At 42.6% G+C, this 22,012-nt stretch overlaps 1 protein-coding gene across 1 annotated transcript in view; it reads right to left on the minus strand.

Moving 5' to 3' along the window:
* Positions 1–421: 421 nt before the first annotated feature.
* Positions 422–22,012, minus strand: part of LOC311145334 (uncharacterized protein) — a 37,148-nt gene continuing 15,557 nt past the window's right edge. Inside the window, exons 5-11 of the mRNA XM_084181564.1 lie at positions 6,433–7,001; positions 5,849–5,945; positions 5,590–5,656; positions 5,294–5,466; positions 2,936–3,052; positions 1,197–1,256; positions 422–1,077 (exon numbers count right to left, since the gene is read on the minus strand). Coding sequence (XP_084037690.1) covers positions 988–1,077; positions 1,197–1,256; positions 2,936–3,052; positions 5,294–5,466; positions 5,590–5,656; positions 5,849–5,945; positions 6,433–7,001 — 1,173 coding nt within the window. The 3' untranslated portion in view covers positions 422–987. The remainder of the gene's footprint in view (positions 1,078–1,196; positions 1,257–2,935; positions 3,053–5,293; positions 5,467–5,589; positions 5,657–5,848; positions 5,946–6,432; positions 7,002–22,012) is intronic.

Consider the following 22,012-nt stretch of genomic DNA (forward strand, 5'->3'; position numbering starts at 1 on the left):
ACGTGATCTTTCCATTACCACTTGGGGACAGATTAATACAGGTGACAAGAGGGCAGCACCTGGGTGTGATATTTTCTTAATCGGTCATTGTGTGTGCGTGTGTGTCTGTCGGGGTGTGTGTGTGTGTGTCTCTGTCGGTGTGTGTGTGTGTGTGTGTGTGTGTGTGTGTGTGTGTGTGTCTGTGTCACTGTGTGATTATGGTTCTTCTGTAATCATCTTCGGAAAAACCTTTCATTTGTTTGTTTTTATCACAGTACTAATAACTACAATGGCTATAACTTGTCAACTTTGAAGACACCACTAGATGGAGACAAAGCCCATACTAACCAAGGCCTCCCCTCTGATTTCACAAGTCAAGTCATTAATAAAGCACTTCAGTCTCCCTTCTAGACAGCACTGTATAGAACGAACAGACATTGTTAGCTTTATATTGACCATTTTATTTATTCTGCATCTTTGGCAACATAGTCAGTATTCACATTTTAGTTACATATAAGAATCAATGGATTGCTAGACAGGGAGACTGCATCCATACACTCCTTTTTCCTCCTTCCTTCTTTAAATTACAATCATCAAAGTGCTTATAAAAGTGCATATTTACAGAGTGCTAAAACGGATAGAAAACATGAACATGTTTATAATGGAAGACTGTGGTACTAAAGGCACTGGACACAGATTAGCAGCTTTAGATGGCACTGCTGAGAAAAAGTTTAAGAGTCAAGCAATGGTTTGGTATGATAAGATAGGTGACACAAGTAACTGTCTGATGGGGTCCCAGTGTAGAGACGTTTACAGCAACACAACCTGCACCTGCACTCCTAACCGGAAGGGGGCTCTGTTGTGCCAACAAAGCCTACAATTCTCTACATGGCAATCAATGGCCATCTCAGCTAGTAGAGGAGTGACCCTCACATTCCCCATCCTTCCACCAGTAGCAGTGAACTGTACCTCCCGCCGAGGCTTCCCTCAAACACACAGTCCTTGGCGTTACATCTCAAAGTGACGGTACATGCACTCCACGTATCCCAGAACCCTTTGCCAGTCTGGTCCTCCGGCCCTCAGCATCTCCTCCATGGTCTGTAAAACACAGATGACTTCAATACTGCAGCATCTCATTCACTGTTGAGTTTTCATACAAGCATACAACAAACTAGACAGTCTTTAAATAACACAACATCTGATTAACTGAGACTCACCAGTGATGTTGTGATTCCAACATTCTCTCCCGTCTTAAATGCCAGGCTGAGGTTCTCGCTCTATGGATAAAAGAAGCAGCACCATGTCTGACAGGCAAATCACTGGGTGAGTGTGCAATGCATGTGTGTGTTACATAGGGCTGTTTCGGTGACCGTATTACCACCACACTGGCGGTCACGAGTCATGACCGCAATCAAATTCCACGTGACCGTTGTCACAGTAACTAGGCTTCTCCATGAGAGCCCATGAGTTCATGTGGCGCAATATTTCTATAGGTTATGCAATTGCGTGAGAAAAGAGAGTTTTGATGGCCTCCATTAAAAAGAGCAGTATCCCATCAGCTTTCTATAGGCTAGGCCTACTATATTTATTTCTCAACTTTCCTAATACACAGCACAATAGCACATTGCTTCGCTTTACAACAGGAGTAGCCGACCTGGCTGGCATGAAAATTAACAGCTATTTAAGTACATAAGGATGACATGTATTTTTTCCCCTGCTCGACAGGTGCATGATAATGGTCCATTCTAAATCAAAACTAATTTCAAAACTAAAGAAAATAATAAATTGAGAATAGTGTGATGGTGACAATATTATCACTTGTGAATTATGTATTATCACTTGTGAATGATGCCCAGTGTGTGCAGGCAAGAAACAGCACATGCCTTTTTGTGACATTTTCAAATCAGTCGCACGCATCATGTACAGTCGTGGTCAAAAGTTTTGAGAATGACACAAGTATTGGTCTTCACAAAGTTTGCTGCTTCAGTGTTTTTAGATATTTTTGTCAGATGCTACTATGGTATACTGAAGTATAATTACAAGCATTCCATAAGTGTCAAAGGCTTTTATTGACAATTACATTAAGTTTATGCAAAGAGTCAATATTTGCAGTGTTGACCCTTCTTTTTCAAGACCTCTGCAATCTGCCCTGGCATGCTGTCAATTAACTTCTTCACACATACACAATCCTTCTTTAGCCTGTCGTCTTCCCTTCATCGACACTGATTGAAGTGACATCAATAAGGGATCATAGCTTTTACATGGATTCACCTGGTCAGTCTATGTCATCGAAAGAGCAGGTGTTATTTATGTTTTGTATACTCAGTGTATATTAGTAGGCTATACGTAAAGACAAGATTAAATTAAGAATAGTCTGATGGGTGAGAATATTATCAAGTGCTTGTCAAATTGTGAATGAGCAACTGATGAAGTGTGTGCAGCCTGAGCAAGAAACAGAGCAGAGCTCATGCCTTCATGCGAATAGCCGCATGTGCACACTTCATCTGGAAAATATCCTTTCTATTTATGTTCAATTGTATTCTTCATACTATAAGATAATGCCACAGAATTCTAAGCAAATCTTGTCTGCTAAATGAACTAGTGTAGCCCACAGCCATATGGATCAGGACCTAACATAAGGACAACTCAGAAAATGCTATTCTGTTCATCTGAAATATGCAACATTTTCTTCATATCATGTTTCTTTAGACCTGTCTAAAATAAATAATGGATTTATTGTGATGGTGTAGGCGATATTAAATTGATTTATTAGACTTTTTAAAAATGTACATGTTCCAAAGGTCTGCATCAGTGGCTTGTAGGCTATGTGTGGAAGCCAGGAGATGGTAAACGTGTTTATGTTAATTAACGGTAAATTACCGTGAGACGGGCAGATTTGCATGACAATCAACGGCTGAAAAAATGTGATAACCGCCACAGCCCTAGTATTACCCACCTTTTTGTCAGGGCTTAGGGTGCAGTAGGGGATGTGTGAGGGGAGGTAGCTGTGGTACACAGCACAGAAGGCCAGACCATCCGCCCAGCTACTGCTGAAGTTAGTGATGTCAATATTCTGTCAATAGAGAAGGTGAGCGGGGGCAGAGAAAGGGTAAAGACACCACCATAATGAGTGTTGACTGATTACATCTGGACAACATTCTCTTTACATCAGAGAGTCGATGACCCTGTTCAACACACACACACAAACACACACACTAGGGATGGGCGATGTCAACCTTTGTCCTATCGTGATTATGTACCCATTAAACATTGTGATGTGCGATGCTATCGCCCCTATTAAAATAAATAAATAATACAAATCTGCTAAAACGACTGTTGGGCTATAGCGCGAAATCGAATGAAACTGGACGAATCATGACGAAAGATAATGTTGTTGAAAGCCTGGGCAGAGGCAAAGTGCAGACAATGGCAAATATTTTCTATTATTCCTTTCTGGTGGAGGAGCAGAAGAGGTTTGTGTGTGTGTGTGTGTGTGTGTGTGTGTGTGTGTGTGTGTGTGTGTGTGTGTGTGTGTGTGTGTGTGTGTGGCACGCACATGGTGAAGCAGTGACCGTGTGATGAGGAACGGCCTGTCTTACAGTAGTGAGCGCTAGGTTATAGGACTACATCAAGTGCTGGATAGAAGCAGTCTACAGTCTTCAGAACTGTTTTATTTGCATCATAAAATAGAAAAATGAATAATATTGCTTGTTCTATCTCTCATAAAGCTGTGGTTGAGAATAGCCTACAGTATACCTAGACTTAGGCTATGGACTTTCATTCTTGCTATTTCTGAAAGCCACAACACCTTCGTAGGCTAGAATATTTGGGAAATAAGCTACTGTTCATAACTGTACATTTTCTTAAAGCTTTTATGATAGGCCTAGTAAAAGGATAGGTCATTGGCCATTTAGTTTTCAACCTCGCATAGAGGGATTTTCCCGGCCCGCATGGATAATTTCTGTCTTAATAAGCTTAAAAACTTGTCATTCGATTTTTCTATAGGTTATTGATATTGTTTGTTTTTTCTCATTATTAGTCCTCTGGCTACTAGTGCTGAGCAATTAACCAAAATGTTGGTTATTTTTTGTTTTTTAAACAACTAATTGACCGACGTCGGTTTGATTATTTGAATTCCATTTCATAATAATTTTTTTCTGTGAGCTCAATGCGCACATTTTGCTGCAGTTTCTCTACAGATAAATCAGATCATATGCCCAAACTGTGCGAAGTAGTAAGGAGTTGTAGTTTCCAACAGGCCAATGTTCTACATAGTTTAGCGCAGAAAACTTGATAATTAACTACAATGACCATAATCCATTGTCAGGTCTGTGCGATCAAGATGGGATACATAGAGAGCAGTTTCTTCGTGATGTATCTCTACCTGAAAATACATGATCTAAGTGTTTGATAGTTGGTATTCAGCAGTCATAAAAGTATGCCTTATTTACTTTGAAGAACTACAAAATAGTGATTTTGTCAGAAAGCATAGATAGCAGCTCTATAGAGATGAGATGATGACTTGGAATGAAATAAAGTCATAAAATAAAACAAATGTAAAACAAATGTAATATCCACAACTAAATATTTTACTAAAGTAAAGTAATGTGAACAACTAATGGTTAATAAGTGATCAGCAGTCATGGGCAGTCACTACCATTATGGGACTTTTATTAATAGTTTTATTCTGTGTTACAGCACTCAACCCACATAATGCAGTGTGCATTTAATGTAAAAATAATAATAATTGAAACCGAAATCGTGATTATTTTTTAATAATCAAACTGAAACCAAACGGACCTCAAAAGGCACTAATCGCTCAGCACTACTGGCTACCTTACATTTTTAGGCTATTCAAATAACTTTGAGATGGAACGCCGTTTCGTTCATTGTTTGATCGGGAGAAAGCCATGCATAAACCGATGAAGCGTAGCCTTCTGTCATATTCATCCTATCGAATGGAGAGAGAAGGGGATATAGGCTACGTTTTTTTTTTTTTTTAAACAGGTTTAGGCTACTATAGACTGATGCCCATGCATCTGACAGAGAGAAAGAAACTATATTTTCTGACTGGACATTTTGCGCTGCTCTGTCTGACCTACATCCCTCTCTTGTGTAGGCCTATAGAACATATCTATTGAAATAAACTATAGCAAATAGGACAAGGCAAATTACTCAGAATGTCACTTGTGTGAATCCCTACGAGACTCAGTTTTGGGTCACATCACGATGTCGTCACCAATCATCGTCGATAGACGATGCTATCATAATAATCACCCAACCCTAACACTAACAAACACACACGTTACAGTACCTTGTAGCCCTGAGTGCGGCTCTGACACCAGCGCAGAAGAGAGTTCCTCTTGGAGCCTCCATGGCGGCGTAGCAGCAGATTGAAGCCATCCTGAGACCTGGTCTTAGAGGTCTTGTTAGGGGGCAGTTCTGTCAGGGTGGAGTTGTACTGGTTCAATGCCCCCTCCTGTTTCCCTGGAACACACAGATATGCCAATAGAAGGTCATTTACCTAACTTCCGTTACTAGACATAAGAACATGGAATGGTGAGTGGACGGACACGTGGGTGATAGGGGAACACACACACAGAACCACACCTGTGTGAGTGCTGGACCAGCTATCTTGCCTTTCCAGCCCTTTTCTTCCTCTGGTTTGGCTTTGGTTCTGAAAGGAGACACGATACAGTATATTGATTCATACGCAATTACATACCATACATTCCTTTCCAATTCCAGTAGATCAGTAAACACATTGACTAAAGCAATGACGCCACCTGTTGGAATAGTAATCGCGTTAAATATTTCCAGAGGTATGACACACAGACAAGCAGTTAGACCCCAACTTTTAATTGCTCACTTTGTTTGTAGATCCAGTTATTATGGCAGTATTGGACTGGGATGTTCCATTCATTACAGCAGGGGAGTCTGAAGATGCGGTTAGTCTGGAAAGGCTTCTGTGAAATCAAGAAATGTGCTTTGCTATTATTGGATGAACTCAACTCACACAGCCACACTGAGCAGAGAATAACCATTTGTTGTTCAACTTATCAGGGGTTAGACATGAGAGCAAAGCCAACTGTTGTTGATACACTTTATTTCTCAGTTCATGTTTTTTTAAATTATCAATACTGAAAATCACAATTATGTTTTAATAATCTAACTGAAACCATAGTAGTAAATCACAGTTTTAACATGTTTCTACAAATCCATGTCCTCAAGTGCCCTGCCTGTTAATCTCTCTTCCATTCCAACGACCGCTCAACCCTACAACCCTTAATTTACAGCAGTCCAAAATCGGTCTGGACTGCATTTTGTTTGAATAAATAAATAAATAAATAAATCATGGACATTAACCTTCAATACATTGATTTAAGCAGGAGGCTGAGTGTAAGTTCATGTATAGTTGAAATAACACAAACAGGAAGTCATCGTGGTACTCACCTTGCCCTCTCCTGTGTGACTATCCTCCACGTCTCCCTCATGCTACACCCTTCCTCTCCACTCCTCTCCTCATTGGTCACGTTCCTCAAGTACCTGTTGGCCACGCCCTTAGTGTCAGTTCGAGCCTCTTCCACACCTACATTCTTATTCCTTTCTTCCTGTTTCCTCTTCTCCATCTCGTCATCTCCTCTTCCTACTCCTCGGCCCAACCTGCTGATCCCCCTCTCCCTTCCCCGGTGTGTCCCCTCCTGGGGCTCAGGAGTGCTGGTCTCCCCAGTAGCCATATCCATGCCCTGGGTCTTGGCTTGAGCCTGGGCCTGTCCTGGTCCCTGGTTCTGGGTGAGGTGGACCAGTCTCTGCCTGCTCTCCCTCAGCTCTCCTCTCAGGCTGACCAGCTGCCCATCAGTCTCTTTCTGTCTCTGCTGGGCAGCCACCAGCTCCCGCTCTGTATCCATCTGAGCAGCTCTGAGCGTGTTCAGCTCCTCCTCGGCCTCGGCCCTCAACCGGTCGGCCACTGCTACCGCCACCTGCAGGTCAGACTGGAACTGCTGCCACTCCACTCGCTCCGTCTGCAGGAAGGAAGACACTAACAGTTAGCTACTATGAAGAACAATCCAAAGGTTGAATCAGCAGTGTTAGTGCTGGGCTGGAACAAACATATGTATAGTCTGCAGCTCAAGGCCTGGAGTTGCTTAATTCGGTCTTAAAGTGTATTTCTATATTCACACCCAGAGTGCAAGCCTTTTATCTTTGATCTCATATGACATCACTTCTATATTAATTTGTCTACCAGCATCACATTATACACAGCACTGCGCCTCTAGAGACTATGAGCTATTTAATGATCAAATATCCATTTGGCCTTCATAATCTGACTCATCAGTTGGATGGAATGAGAGGCAACCCTTTGACTTTGCAGCTGGCCCATCTAGCGGGAATCGCTCAGTTCTGCCTCCAGGACAAGACTCATCCCAATAAACAGGGAGAATCAAATCACATTTTATTGGTCGCGTACACATATTTAGCAGATGTTATCGCGGGTGTAGTGAAATGCTTATAGTTGGCTAGGAGCTAGGAACAGGGCGACCATGTCTATCGACGCCATCTTGAATTATCCCCGCATCAGGCTATTACCTCATGAGAAGGGTGGATACCAAGATACCAATACCAAGTCCTCTAATCAAACCCAGACTGTGCATCTCAATATTCTAAAGTGGGCTCCTCCCCTAACCTCATCTGCACTGATAGAATTGCACCAAGGTAAAGTTCCAATAAACATCAACCATGTTTTCTTCACATCTCCTGTGTTCTCAGATTAGTGCAAATGCAGGAGAGGAGACCAGGTGAGAACACCACTTTAGACTATTGAGATAGACCCTGAGAGCATGCCATAGCTCTGGACATGCACACCCATTGCCCTGTGGATAAGGGGCAGAGATAAAACAAAGGTTCTCAAACAGAGTTGCCGAGCCAAAAGGTAAACAATACTGACTATTCAAGTTTGGAAATATCTTAATTGTTGTCCAAATTGAGTCATTGACATACTGTAGCCTTGTTCTGTTCAATGTTCTCTAACTATATAGTACTCAAAATACCCCAATTCATGTTGTTAAGTTCAAAATAATACAATGAAAAAATTGCTGAAACCATTCCAAATGAGGACTTGGAAATTTAAAGCTAATTATCTCAGAATCATCTTTTTGCAGATAGAACCTTATAGTCCCAAGCTCTCATATTGAGAAAAGATTTTGAGAACAGCCATCACTATAACGATGGAAATAGTGGACTATCTAGTTACAAAGCATTCAGGTAACATGTACAGATGGACTCGGAGCAGAAGGGGTTTGTGAGCATTGCAATGTGACCCACGGAGAAACGTGGGAGTGTGGAGGAGTTGGGTCGGTTGGTAATTAAATGAAGAATGGATAGAGATGTGGAGGAGGAAGAGAAGAGGCGGAGAAACTGGAGCCAACTCATTTCCTCATCTGACCAGCGACTTAAGACCACAGCTGGGGCCAATTATGCAGTCACTGGAGACACACACACACAGAACATATTCTCTTCCGCCCCCTCTCTATTACACACACCTCCCCCTTCTTTGTCTTTTCCCTTCGAACACAGCCATAAAGTGAAGTTCACCCCTCTCTCTAACGCAAACTTTACAGCATGTAAAACCACACAAACACTGAACAACCCGTTCTTACATTCTTTGATTCAAAGCCACAAACACACAGCCTCACAGAGTTTAAACTACCTTGTTATGGCAGCAGAGACAAACTACTTTTTATTAGTACACATGATGCAACTCATAACGCCAGATGGGAGAAAAGGACAACATGGGAAACCATTATTGTCTAAACCACCACATTATTTTGTAGCCTATGTTCTGAATTCTGTCTGTACAGCTAACTAACTGTCAGTGTGTCCAACTAGGGTACGTCTTAGAAGGGAAACAGGATGGGACACTCCTCAACTAGACAGGAGTGAGATAACACTGTTGATTTTCCATCAGACTCTCTCTCTCTTGCTCTCTCTCTAGCTATCCCTGAGGTACTGACATAGTGACCCACCACAGGCACAGATGCTGACTCTCATACACTGATACATGCACAGTCTCTCCGGGAGTGTTGAGCTTATTCCAGATGTGTGTATATCTCAGTTTGTGTGTGTGTGTTTGTGCGTGTGAGAAAGAGAGAGAGAGAGAGATAGAGAGAAAGAACCATTCATCTGTCCCCACGCCTCAGTTTACATCCACACCCAGACTCCCTAACGCGTACTTGGGGATACATCCTCACTCTGACGTGGCTCTTCTGCAGCTTTACACATTCACTGGGGTGTGTTGAACAACCAGTTCCCATACACTCTGATACTCATTAAGAGACCGGCTCAGTCCCTCTACTTACAAGGCCTGTGGATACACTCACTCAGGCACACTACACACACACCTAGAGAAAATACATACTGCTTATACCTCCCATATATACACACACAAAGCCACCTGACAAGTACACACACAGACACATACACACACACAGATGGTATCTACCTTCTCCCCAGCCTCCACCATTTATTATGCATTGCAAATTTGACACACAACCTTCATTTGGCATGTAAACATATTCAACCCCAGCCTCTTGAGTGTTTGGAGCCAAAACCAAATAGCTCATTCCAGGAAATCTGCAGCACTGTCCACCTGGAACTGATCCCAGAGCAGATCTGAGAGCTATTAAATCCTCGTGATCAGCCCACCCACCCACCAACCAAATGGACAGGCACAATGAAGAGAGTGAGACAGGGAGGCTAGAATGAGGGGGGGCGGGGGGTAGAAAGAGAGGGATAAGAGACAGGGTGGATGGACGGGAGCAACAGTTGTGAAGTCATTGTTGTAGTTTCTGTGCTGAAGGAGGGAGGCGTGGTGAGAGAGGAGCGGTGAACCCTCAGATGTCCAGAGAGAGCGGCACAGGGGCACAGGGAGAAAGAAGCACAGGGTTAACTGCCTTCGCTCAAGGGCACAACAGATTCTTCGAACCAGCGACCTTTCGGTTACTGGTCCAATGCTCCTAACCGCTAGGCTACCTGCCACACAGAGAGAGAGTGGCACAGAGAGAGAGAGAGGCACACAGAGAGAGAGAGAGAGAATTGAAGAATCCATAGACTCTAACCACCAAAAATATACATGATCAAATGCAAAAGTGGAGACAAATTTGACCCCAATAACTACCGTGGGATATGCTTCAACAGTAACCTTGGGAAAATCCTCTGCATTATTATTAACAGCAGACTAGTTCATTTCCACAGTGAAAACAATGTACTGAGCAAATGTCAAACAGGCTTTTTACGACAGACCACGTATTCACCCTGCACACCCTAATTGACAACTACACAAACCAAAACAAAGGCAACGTCTTCTCATGCTTTGTTGATTTCAAAAAAGCTTTTGACTCAATTTAGCATGAGGGTCTGCTATACTAATTGATGGAAAGTGGTGTTAAGGGAAAAACCTACAACATTATAAAATCCATGTACACCAACAACAAATGTGCGGTTAAAATTGGCAAAAAACTCACACATTTATTTCCACAGGGCCGTGGGGTGACACAGGGATGCAGTTTAAGCCCCACCCTCTTCAACATAAAGTTGAAGTCGGAAGTTTACATACACCTTAGCCAAATACATTTAAACTCAGTTTTTCACAATTCCTGACATTTAGTCCTAGTAAAAATTCCCTGTCTTAGGTCAGTTAGGATCACCACTTTATTTTAAGAATGTGAAATGTCAGAATAATAGTAGAGAGAATTATTTATTTCAGCTTTTATTTCTTTCATCACATTCCCAGTGGGTCAGAAGTTTACATACACTCAATTAGTATTTAGTAGCATTCCCTTTAAATTGTTTAACTTGGGTCAAACATTCGGGTAGCCTTCCACAAGCTTCCCACAATAACTTAGGTGAATTTTGGCCCATTCCTCCTGACAGAGCTGGTGTAACTGAGTCAGGTTTGTAGGCCTCCTTGCTCGCACACGCTTTTTCAGTTCTGCCCACAAATTTTCTATAGGATTGAGGTCAGGGCTTTGTGATGTCCACTCCAATACCTTGACTTTGTTGTCCTTAAGCCATTTTGCCACAACTTTGGAAGTATGCTTGGGGTCAATGTCCATTTGGAAGACCCATTTGCGACCAAGCTTTAACTTCCTGACTGATGTCTTGAGATGTTGCTTCAATATATCCACATAATTTTCCTTCCTCATGATGCCATCTATTTTGTGAAGTGCACCAGTCCCTCCTGCAGCAAAGCACCCCCAAAGCATGATGCTGCCACCCCCATGCTTCACGGTTGGGATGGTGTTCTTCAGCTTGCAAGCCACCCCCTTTTTCCTCCAAACATAACGATGGTAATTATGGCCAAACAGTTCTATTTTTGTTTCATCAGACCAGAGGACATTTCTCCAAAAAGTACGATCTTTGTCCCCATGTGCAGTTGTAAACTGTAGTCTGGCTTTTTTATGGCGGTTTTGGAGAAGTGGCTTCTTCCTTGCTGAGCGGCCTTTCAGGTTATGTCGATATATGACTTGTTTTACTGTGGATATAGATACTTTTGTACCCGTTTCCTCCAGCATCTTCACAAGGTCCTTTGCTGTTGTTCTGGGATTGATTTGCACTTTTCGCACCAAAGTACGTTCATCTCTAGGAGACAGAACGCGTCTCCTTCCTGAGCGGTATGACGTCTGCGTGGTCCCATGGTGTTTATATTTGCGTACTATTGTTTGTATAGATGAACTTGGTACCTTCAGGCATTTGGAAATTGCTCCCAAGGATGAACCAGACTTGTGGAGGTCTACAAAAACAAATCTGAGGTCTTGGCTGATTTCCTTAGATTTTCCCATGATGTCAAACAAAGAGGCACTGAGTTTGAAGGTAGACCTAGAAATTCATCCACAGGTACTCCTCCAATTGACTCAAATGACGTCAATTAGCCTATCAGAAGCTTCTAAAGTCATGACATCATTTTCTGGAATTTTCCTGGCTGTTTAAAGGCACAGTCAACTTATTGTATATAAACTTCTGACCCACTGGAATTGTGATACAGTGAATTATAAGTGAAATAATCTGTCTGTAAACAATTGTTGGAAAAATTACTTGTGTCATGCACAAGGTAGATGTCCTAACCGACTTGCCAAAACTATAGTTTGTTAACAAGATATTTGTGGAGTGGTTGAAAAATGAGTTTAAATGACTCCAACCTAAGTGTATGTAAACTTCCGACTTCAACTGTATATTGAAGAGCTCAGGGAAGGAGAGGAAACGATAGAAAGGGATGGAAGGAGGTAGGAAACGAGAGAGGATGGTAGGAAATGAGAGAGGGTGGAAGGAAACAAGAGAGGATGGTAGGAAACGAGAGAGGATGGTAGGAAACGAGAGAGGATGGTAGGACACGAGAGAGGATGGTAGGACACGAGAGAGGATGGTAGGAAAAGAGAGAGGATGGTAGGAAAAGAGAGAGGATGGTAGGAAAAGAGAGGATGGTAGGAAAAGAGAGAGGATGGTAGGAAAAGAGAGGATGGTAGGAAAAGAGAGAGGGATGGAGGGAGGAGGGCTTGTGTTCCAGCTGTCCCAATCTGTATCAGATCAGGGGAAGCTGGGAGCCAAATGTCTATTGTTTGCTGATGAACTGGTGCTTCTGTCACCAACCAAGGAGGGCCTACAGCAGCACCTAGATCTTCTGCACAGATTCTGTCAGACCTGGGCACTGAGAGTAAATCTCAGTAAGACAAAAATAATGGTGTTCCAAAAAAGGTCCAGTTGCCAGGACCACAAATACAAATTCCATCTAGACACCGTTGCCCTAGAGCACACAAAAAACTAGACATACCTCGGCCTAAACATCAGCGGCACAGGTAACTTCCACAAAGCTGTGAACGATCTGAGAGACAAGGCAAGAAGGACCTTCTATGCCATCAAAAGGAACATAATATTTGACATACCAATTAGGATCTGGCTAAAAATACATGAATCAGTTATAGAACCCATTGCCCTTTATGGTTGTAAGGTCTGGGGTCCGCACACCAACCAAGTCTTATGCACCTTCTGCCCCTCACCCCTGCAGCAAGGACCTCAAGTGTGCGGTGAAAATTGGCAAAAAACACATTTCTTTCCACAGGGCCGTGGGGTGATACAGGGATGCAGTTTGATCCCCACCCTCTTCAACATACACTACCAGTCAAAAGTTTGGACACCTACTCATTCAAGGGTTTTTCTTTATTTTTACATTGTATAATAATAGTGAAGACATCAAAACTATGAAATAACACATAAGGAATCATGTAGTAAACAAAAAAGTGTTAAACAAATTGGAGATTCTTCAAATGGCCACCCTTTGCCTTGATGACAGCTTTGCACACGCTTGGCACTCTCAACCAGCTTCACCTGGAATGCTTTTCCAACAGAAGGAGTTCCCACATATGCTGAGCACTTGTTGGCTGCTTTTCCTTCACTCTGCAGTCCAACTCATCCCAAACCATCTCAATTGGGTTGAGGTCAGGGGATTGTGGAGGCCAGGTCATCTAATGCAGCACTCCATCACTCTCCTTCTTGGTAAAATAGACCTTACACAGTCTGGAGGTGTGTTGGGTCATTGTCCTGTTGAAAAACAAATGATAGTCCCACTAAGCCCAAACCAGATGGGATGGCGTATCGCTGCAGAATGCTGTGGTAGCCATGCTGGTTAAGTGTGCCTTGAATTCTAAATAAATCACAGACAGTGTCACCAGCAATGCACCCCCACACCATAACACCTCCTAATCCATGCTTTACGGTGGGAAATACACATCCGTTCACCCACACTGCGTCTCACAAAGACACAGCGGTTGGAACCAAATATCTCAAATTTGGACTCCAGACCAAAGGACACATTTCCACCGGTCTATTGTCCATTGCTCGTGTTTCTTGGCCCAAGCAGGTCTCTTCTTATTATTGGTGTCCATTAGTAGTGGTTTCTTTGCAGCAATTCGACCATGAAGGCCTGATTCACACAGTCCCCTCTGAACAGTTGATGTTGAGATGTGTCTGTTACTTGAACTCTGTGAAGCATTTATTTGGGCTGCAATTTCTGAGGCTAGTAACTCTAATGAACCCATCTTCTGCAGCAGAGGTAACTCTGGGTCTTCCATTCCTGTGGCGGTCCTCATGAGAGCCAGTTTCATCATAGCGCTTGATGGTTTTTGCGACTGCACTTGGAGAAACTTTCAAAGTTCTTGAAATGTTCCGTATTGACTGACCTTTATGTCTTAAAGTAATGATGGACTGTCGTTTCTCTTTGCTTATTTGAGCTGTTCTTGCCACACCCCTACCTTGTCACAACACAACTGATTGGCTCAAACGCATTAAGAAGGAAATACATTCTGTCAGACCTGGGCCCTGACAGTAAATCTCAGTAAGACAAAAATAATGGTGTTCCAAAAAAGGTCCAGTTGCCAGGACCACAAATACAAATTCCATCTAGACACTGTTGCCCTAGAGCACATAAAAAACGATACAAACCTCGGCCTAAACATCAGCGCCACAGGTAACTTCCACAAAGCTGTGAACGATCTGAGAGACAAGGCAAGAAGGGCCTTCTACGCCATCAAAAGGAACATAAAATTCAACATACCAATTAGGATCTGGCTGAAAATACTTGAATCAGTTATAGAACCCATTGCCCTTTATGGTTGTGAGGTCTGTGGTCCCACTCACCAACGAAGAATTCACAAAATGGGACAAAAAACAAATTGAAAAAAAAAACAGAATTCTGCTAAAATATCCTGTGTACGACGTAAAACACCAAATAATGCATGCAGAGCAGAATTAGGCAGATACCCGCTAATTATCAATATTCAGAAAGAGACATTAAATTCTATAACCACCTAAAGGGAAACGATTCCCAAACCTTCCATAACAAAGCCGTCACCTACAGAGAGATGAACCTGGAGAAGGGTCCCCTAAGCAAGCTGGTCCTGGGTCTCTGTTCACAAACAGACCCCACAGAGCCCCAGGACAGCAACACAATTAGACCCAACCAAATCATGACAAAACAAAAAGATAATTACTTGACACATTGGAAAGAATTAACAAAAAAACTGAGCAAACTAGAATGCTATTTGACCCTAAACAGAGAGTACACACTGGCAAAATACCTGACCACTGTGACTGACCCAAAATTAAGGAAAGCTTTGACTATGTGCAGACGCAGTGAGCATAGCCTTGCTATTGAGAGAGGCCGCCGTAGGCAGACCTGGCTCTCAAGAGAAGACAGGCTGTGTGCACACTGCCCACAAAATGAGGAGGAAACTGAGTTGCACTTCCTAACCTCCTGCCAAATGTATGACCATATTAGAGACACATATTTCCCTCAGATTACACAGACCCACAAAGTATTCGAAAACAAATTCAATTTTGATAAACTCCCATATCTATTGCGTGAACCCATACAACCCATATTTATGTTTATTTCTTTTCCCTTTTGTACTATTTGCACATCATTATAACACTGTACAGTTATAACATTCCCAACTTCTGTGCATTTCCTAATGACATAAAGCTGGGAATTATTCTGGGTGAGGGAGAAATCGCAAATATTACTGCGATTTATTACAGATATGATTGCCATAGCCTGAGGGACATCCCATAACCATCAAAGTATTTACGCTATATACACTGGGGAGAACAAGTATTTGATACACTGCCGATTTTGCAGGTTTTCCTACTTACAAAGCATGTAGAGGTCTGTAATTTTTTATCATAGGTACACTTCAACTGTGAGAGACGGAATCTAAAACAAAAATCCAGAAAATCACATTGTATGATTTTTAAGTAATTCATTTGCATTGTATTGCATGACATAAGTATTTGATACATCAGAAAAGCAGAACTTAATATTTGGTACAGAAACCTTTGTTTGCAATTACAGAGATCATACGTTTCCTGTAGGTCTTGACCAGGTTTGCACACACTGCAGCAGGGATTTTGGCCCACTCCTCCATACAGACCTTCTCCAGATCCTTCAGGTTTCGGGGCTGTCGCTGGGCAATACGGACTTTCAGCTCCCTCCAAAGATTTTCTATTGGGTTCAGGTCTGGAGACTGGCTAGGCCACTCCAGGACCTTGAGATGCTTCTTACGGAGCCACTCCTTAGTTGCCCTGGCTGTGTGTTTCGGGTCGTTGTCATGCTGGAAGACCCAGCCACGACCCATCTTCAATGCTCTTACTGAGGGAAGGAGGTTGTTGGCCAAGATCTCGCGATACATGGCCCCATCCATCCTTCCCTCAATACGGTGCAGTCGTCCAGTCCCCTTTGCAGAAAAGCATCCCCAAAGAATGATGTTTCCACCTCCATGCTTCACGGTTGGGATGGTGTTCTTGGGGTTGTACTCATCCTTCTTCTTCCTCCAAACATGAGTTTAGACCAAAAAGCTATATTTTTGTCTCATCAGACCACATTACCTTCTCCCATTCCTCCTCTGGATCATTCAGATGGTCATTGGCAAACTTCAGACGGGCCTGGACATGCGCTGGCTTGAGCGGGGGGACCTTGCGTGCGCTGCAGGATTTTAATCCATGACGGCGTAGTGTGTTACTAATGCTTTTCTTTGAGACTGTGGTCCCAGCTCTCTTCATGTCATTGACCAGGTCCTGCTGTGTAGTTCTGGGCTGATCCCTCACCTTCCTCATGATCATTGATGCCCCACGAGGTGAGATCTTGCATGGAGCCCCAGACCGAGGGTGATTGACCGACATCTTGAACTTCTTCCATTTTCTAATAATTGCGCCAACAGTTGTTGCCTTCTCACCAAGCTGCTTGCCTATTGTCCTGTAGCCCATCCCAGCCTTGTGCAGGTCTACAATTTTATCCCTGATGTCCTTACACAGCTCTCTGGTCTTGGCCATTGTGGAGAGGTTGGAGTCTGTTTGATTGAGTGTGTGGACAGGTGTCTTTTATACAGGTTTTAGATTCTGTCTCTCACAGTTGAAGTGTACCTATGATAAAAATTACAGACCTCTACATGCATTGTAAGTATGAAAACCTGCAAAATCGGCAGTGTATCAAATACTTGTTCTCCCCACTGTCACCATAATATGACATTTGAAATGTCTCTATTCCTTTGGAACTTTTGTGAGTGAAATGTTTACTGTTAATTTTATATTGTTTATTTCACTTTTGTTTATTATCTATTTCACTTGCTTTGGCAACGTAAACATGTGTTTCCCATGCAAATAAAGCCTCTTAAATTTGATTGAAATTGAATTGAGAGAGCGAGAGAGACACACACAGAGACATAGAGACGTGACTAGGGCTGTTACGCTGACTGTATTACCGCCACACCGCAGTCAAATTCCACGTGAACGGTCACAGTAACTAGGCTTCTCCAAAACTGCGCTCTGATGCCGCTGATGGTCATTAGTAGCCTACCAAACTTGCTAACTACCAGCGATAATGACCTGGTACTCAGCACTCTATTGTCCCTCTAATCACTCTGACATCAATGCAAATGCAATCCAAAATCAAATCAAACACTTCATGAGACCCCATGAGCTCATGTTGCACAATATTTCTATAGGCTATGCAATTGCGTGAGAAAGCAGAGTTTGATGGCCTCTATTAAAGAGAGGAGTATTCCATCAGCTTTCTATAGGCTAGGTCTAATATATTTATTTCTCAACTTTCCTAATATTAGGCACATTGTTTCTCTTTACAACAGGAGTATAGCCTACCTGGCTGGCATGAAAATGAACCGCAGGAAAAGCGTCCTCCATTCGCTATTTATATGTATAAGGATGTTTTTTGTTTGTTTTTTTCTGCCCCTGTTCCGACAGGTGCATGATAATGCTCCATTCTAAATCAAAACTAACTTCACACATGTATTATTTAATATATGTAAAGATTAAATTGAGAATAGTCTGACGGGTGACAATATTATCACATGAGATTGATGTATTATCATTTGTGAATGATGCCCAGCGTGTGCAGTCTAAGGCAAGACTATGCGAGTTAAGTTTTGTTTTATCCTCTAAATTTGCCATTCCATTCAACACTAAAATGAATGTCAATGTTTGTATCTGTCTTTTTTTGGGGGGAAAATAAACATTTGTGTATTTAATTTTTTGAAACAGTGCATGCCTTTTTTTGTGACTTTTTCAAATCATAGTCGCACACATCATATAGCCTGGCCCATAGGCCTATATGTTTAGATAAGGTTTGTATCACAACTAAACATAGCCTATAGGCCTAGGACTCCTGTAACACAGTCAGAGCACATAGCCTACAGAGCCTAGTGAAACGTGTTATTATAAGCCCAGTCATTGAGCAATCGCGTGTGAAAACAGAGTTTTGACTGGCCACTATTTAAGAGGATCCCAGCTTTCTCCTGCTGCTATATTTATTGCTCAATTCTTAAAATGAAGCACGAATCCCCTTTACAACCATAGTAGCCTACCTGGCATACATAGGCAGAGTGTGAGTTTCAAGTTTGGGGAAGCTAATCTTCACCATAAAATGCACCTTGATAATAAAGCATTCCATGCATCATGGCATTTGCAGACTTATGTAAGATAAACCTACTATTCGCAATGTGATGAGTAGATTGAATAGTCATAATTTAGGCTAATAATATAACTCAATCACTGTTCACAAAAAAAGAGTTAAATGCATGGCTGAGAGTGTATAGCATAGAGTAGAACTAGGCTATATCAGATACGTTTATTCTTTCTTTGCATGGAAAAAATGTGGCCTTTTATAAACACATTTCATGCAATTCTACTGCACTTCATATGACTGGAGACATTTTAATATGACAAATGACAGGGTAGCCTACTCTGCTGACACTGACAAACAGATCAATAAAAACAACGTTCTCCATAAAATAGGCCTACGAGACGGGGAGACACAAATAGAATATGACATCCATTTAAACTGGAGGAGGAAATGATTGTCCAAAAACAAAACTTAAGTAGCTGCTAAATGAACTAGTGTAGCGCACAGCCATAGGGCCTAAGATAAGAACAACTCAGAGTATGCTATTCTGTTCTTCTGAAATAGGCTACATTTTCTTCATATCATGTTTCTTTAGACCTGTCTAAAATAAATAATGTGATGTAGACTATATTAAATGGATTTATTAGACTTTTTTAAATGTAGATGTTCCGAAGGTCTGCATCAACGGCTTGTAGGCTATGTGTGGAAGCCAGGAGATGCTAAATGTGTTTATGTTAATTCACGCGAGACAGTTATTTGCATGACAATCACCGGCTGACAAAATTTCATGACTGCCACAGCCCTAGAGGTGACAAAAAAAAAAGACAAATTAGACCCTAATAACTATAGCGGAATATGTGTCACTAGTAACATGAGGAAACTGTTCTGCTGTATTATCAATGAATGAATACAGACCTTCCTTACACAACATAACGCTCTCTGCAAAAAAACAATTCTACACAAACATAGAACAGACCACATACACACTTATTTTTATTTCACCTTTATTTAACCAGGTAAGCCAGTTGAGAACAAGTTCTCATTTACAACTGCGACCTGGCCAAGATAAAGCAAAGCAGTGCGATAAAAACAACAACACAGAGTTACATATGGGGTAAACAAAACATAAAGTCAAAAATACAAACAGAAAATATATATACAGTGTGTGCGAATGTAGTAAGTTATGGAGGTAAGGCAATAAATAGGCCATAGTGCAAAATAATTACAATTTCGTAGTAACACTGGAATGATATATGTGCAAAAGATGATGTGCAAATAGAGATACTGGGGTGCAAATTAGCAAAATAAATAACAATATGGGGATGAGGTAGTTGGGTGGGCTAATTTCAGAATGGCTGTGTTCAGGTGTAGTGATCGGTAAGCTGCTCTGACAACTAACGCTTAAAGTTAGTGAAGGAGATGAGTCTCCAGCTTCAGAGATTTTTGCAGTTCGTTCCAGTCATTGGCAGCAGAGAACTGGAAGGGATGGCGGCCAAAGGAGGTGTTGGCTTTGGGGATGACCAGTGAGATATACCTGCTGGAGCGCAGACTACGGGTGGGTGTTGCTATGGTGACCAGTGAGCTAAGGTAAGACGGAGACTTGCCTAGCAGTGATTTATAGATGGCCTGGAGCCAGTGGGTTTGGCGACTAATATGTAGTGAGGGCCAGCCAACAAGAGGGTACAGGTCACAATGGTGGGTAGTATATGGGGCTTTGGAGACAAAACGGATGGCACTGTGATAGACTACATCCAATTTGCTGAGTAGAGTGTTGGAGGCTATTTTGTAAATGACATCGCCGAAGTCAAGGATCGGTAGGATAGTCAGTTTTACGAGGGCATGTTTGGCAGCATGAGTGAAGGAGGCTTTGTTGCGAAATAGGAAGCCGATTCTAGATCTAACTTTTGATTGGAGATGCTTAATGTGAGTCTGGAAGGAGAGTTTACAGTCTAACCAGACACCTAGGTATTTGTAGTTGTCCACATACTTTAGGTCAGACCCGCCGAGAGTAGTGATTCTAGTCGGGTGGGCGGGTGCAAGCAGTGTTCAGTTGAAGAGCATGCATTTAGTTTTACTAGTGTTTAAGAGCAGTTGGAGGCTACGGAAGGAATGTTGTATGGCGTTGAAGCTCGTTTGGAGGTTTGTTAACACAGTGTCCAATGAAGGGCCAGATGTATACAAAATGGTGTCGTCCGCATAGAGGTGGATCCGAGCTTCACCAGCAGCAAGAGCAACATCATATATATATATACACAGAGAATAGAGTCGGCCCGAGAATTGAACCCTGTGGCACCCCCATAGAGACTGCCAGAGGTCCAGACAACAGGCCCTCCGATTTGACACATTGAACTCTACCTGAGAAGTAGTTGGTGAAACAGGTGAGGCAGTCATTAGAGAAACCAAGACTATTTAGTCTGCCAATAAGAATGCGGTGGTTGACAGAGTCAAAAGCCTTGGCCTGGTCTGCGCAGTACTGTCTTTTATCGATCGCGGTTATAATATCATTTAGGACCTTGAGCGTGGCTGAGGTGCACCCATGACCAGCTCGGAAACCGGATTGCATAGCGGAGAAGGTACGGTGGGATTCGAAATGGTCGGTGATCTGTTTGTTAACTTGGCTTTCAAATACTTTCGAAAGGCAGGGCAGGATGAATATAGGTCTGTAACAGTTTGGATCTAGAGTGTCACCCCCTTTGAAGAGGGGAATGACCGCGGCAGCTTTCCAATCTCTGGGGATCTCAGATGTTACGAAAGAGAGGTTGAACAGGCTAGAAATAGGGGTTGCGACAATTCCGGCGGTTAATTTTAGAAAGAAAGAGTCCTGATTGTCTAGCCCAGCTGATTTGTAGGGGTCCAGATTTTTCAGCTCTTTCAGAACATCAGCTATCTGAATTTGGGTGTTGACAAAGCTAGCCTTTGCTTTCCTAACTGATTGTGTATATTGGTTCCTGACTTCCCTGAAAAGTTGCATATCGCGGGGGCTGTTCGATGCTGATGCAGTACGCCACAGGATGTTTTTGTGCTGGTCAAGGGCAGTCAAGTCTGAGGAGAACCAGGGGCTATATCTGTTGAGATCCTGGTTGAAGACAGCGGAGGTGTATTTAGAGGGTACATTTGTCAGGATGATATCTATGAGGGTGCCCATGTTTACAGATTTAGGGTTGTACCTGGTAGGTTCGTTGATAATTTGTGTGAGATTGAGGGCATCTAGTTTAGATTGTAGGACGGCCTGGGTGTTAAGCATATCCCCGTTTAGGTCACCAAGCAGTACGAATTCTGAGGATAGATGGGGGGCAATCAGCTCACATATGGTGTCCAGGGCACAGCTCGGGGCTGAGGGGGGTCTGTAGCAAGCGGCAACAGTGAGAGACGTATTTCTGGAAAGGTGGATTTTTAGAAGTAGAAGCTCAAACTGTTTGGGCACAGACCTGGATAGTACGATGGCGCTCTGCAAGCTATCTCTACAGTAGATTGCAACCCCACCCCCTTTGGCAGTTCTATCGAGACGGAAAATGTTGTAGTTGGGGATGGACATTTCTGAAATTTTGGTGGCCTTCCTAAGCCAGGATTCAG

Source organism: Coregonus lavaretus (assembly GCF_964263955.1).
Source record: "Coregonus lavaretus genome assembly, chromosome: 18".
NCBI classification, from domain to species: domain Eukaryota; kingdom Metazoa; phylum Chordata; class Actinopteri; order Salmoniformes; family Salmonidae; genus Coregonus; species Coregonus lavaretus.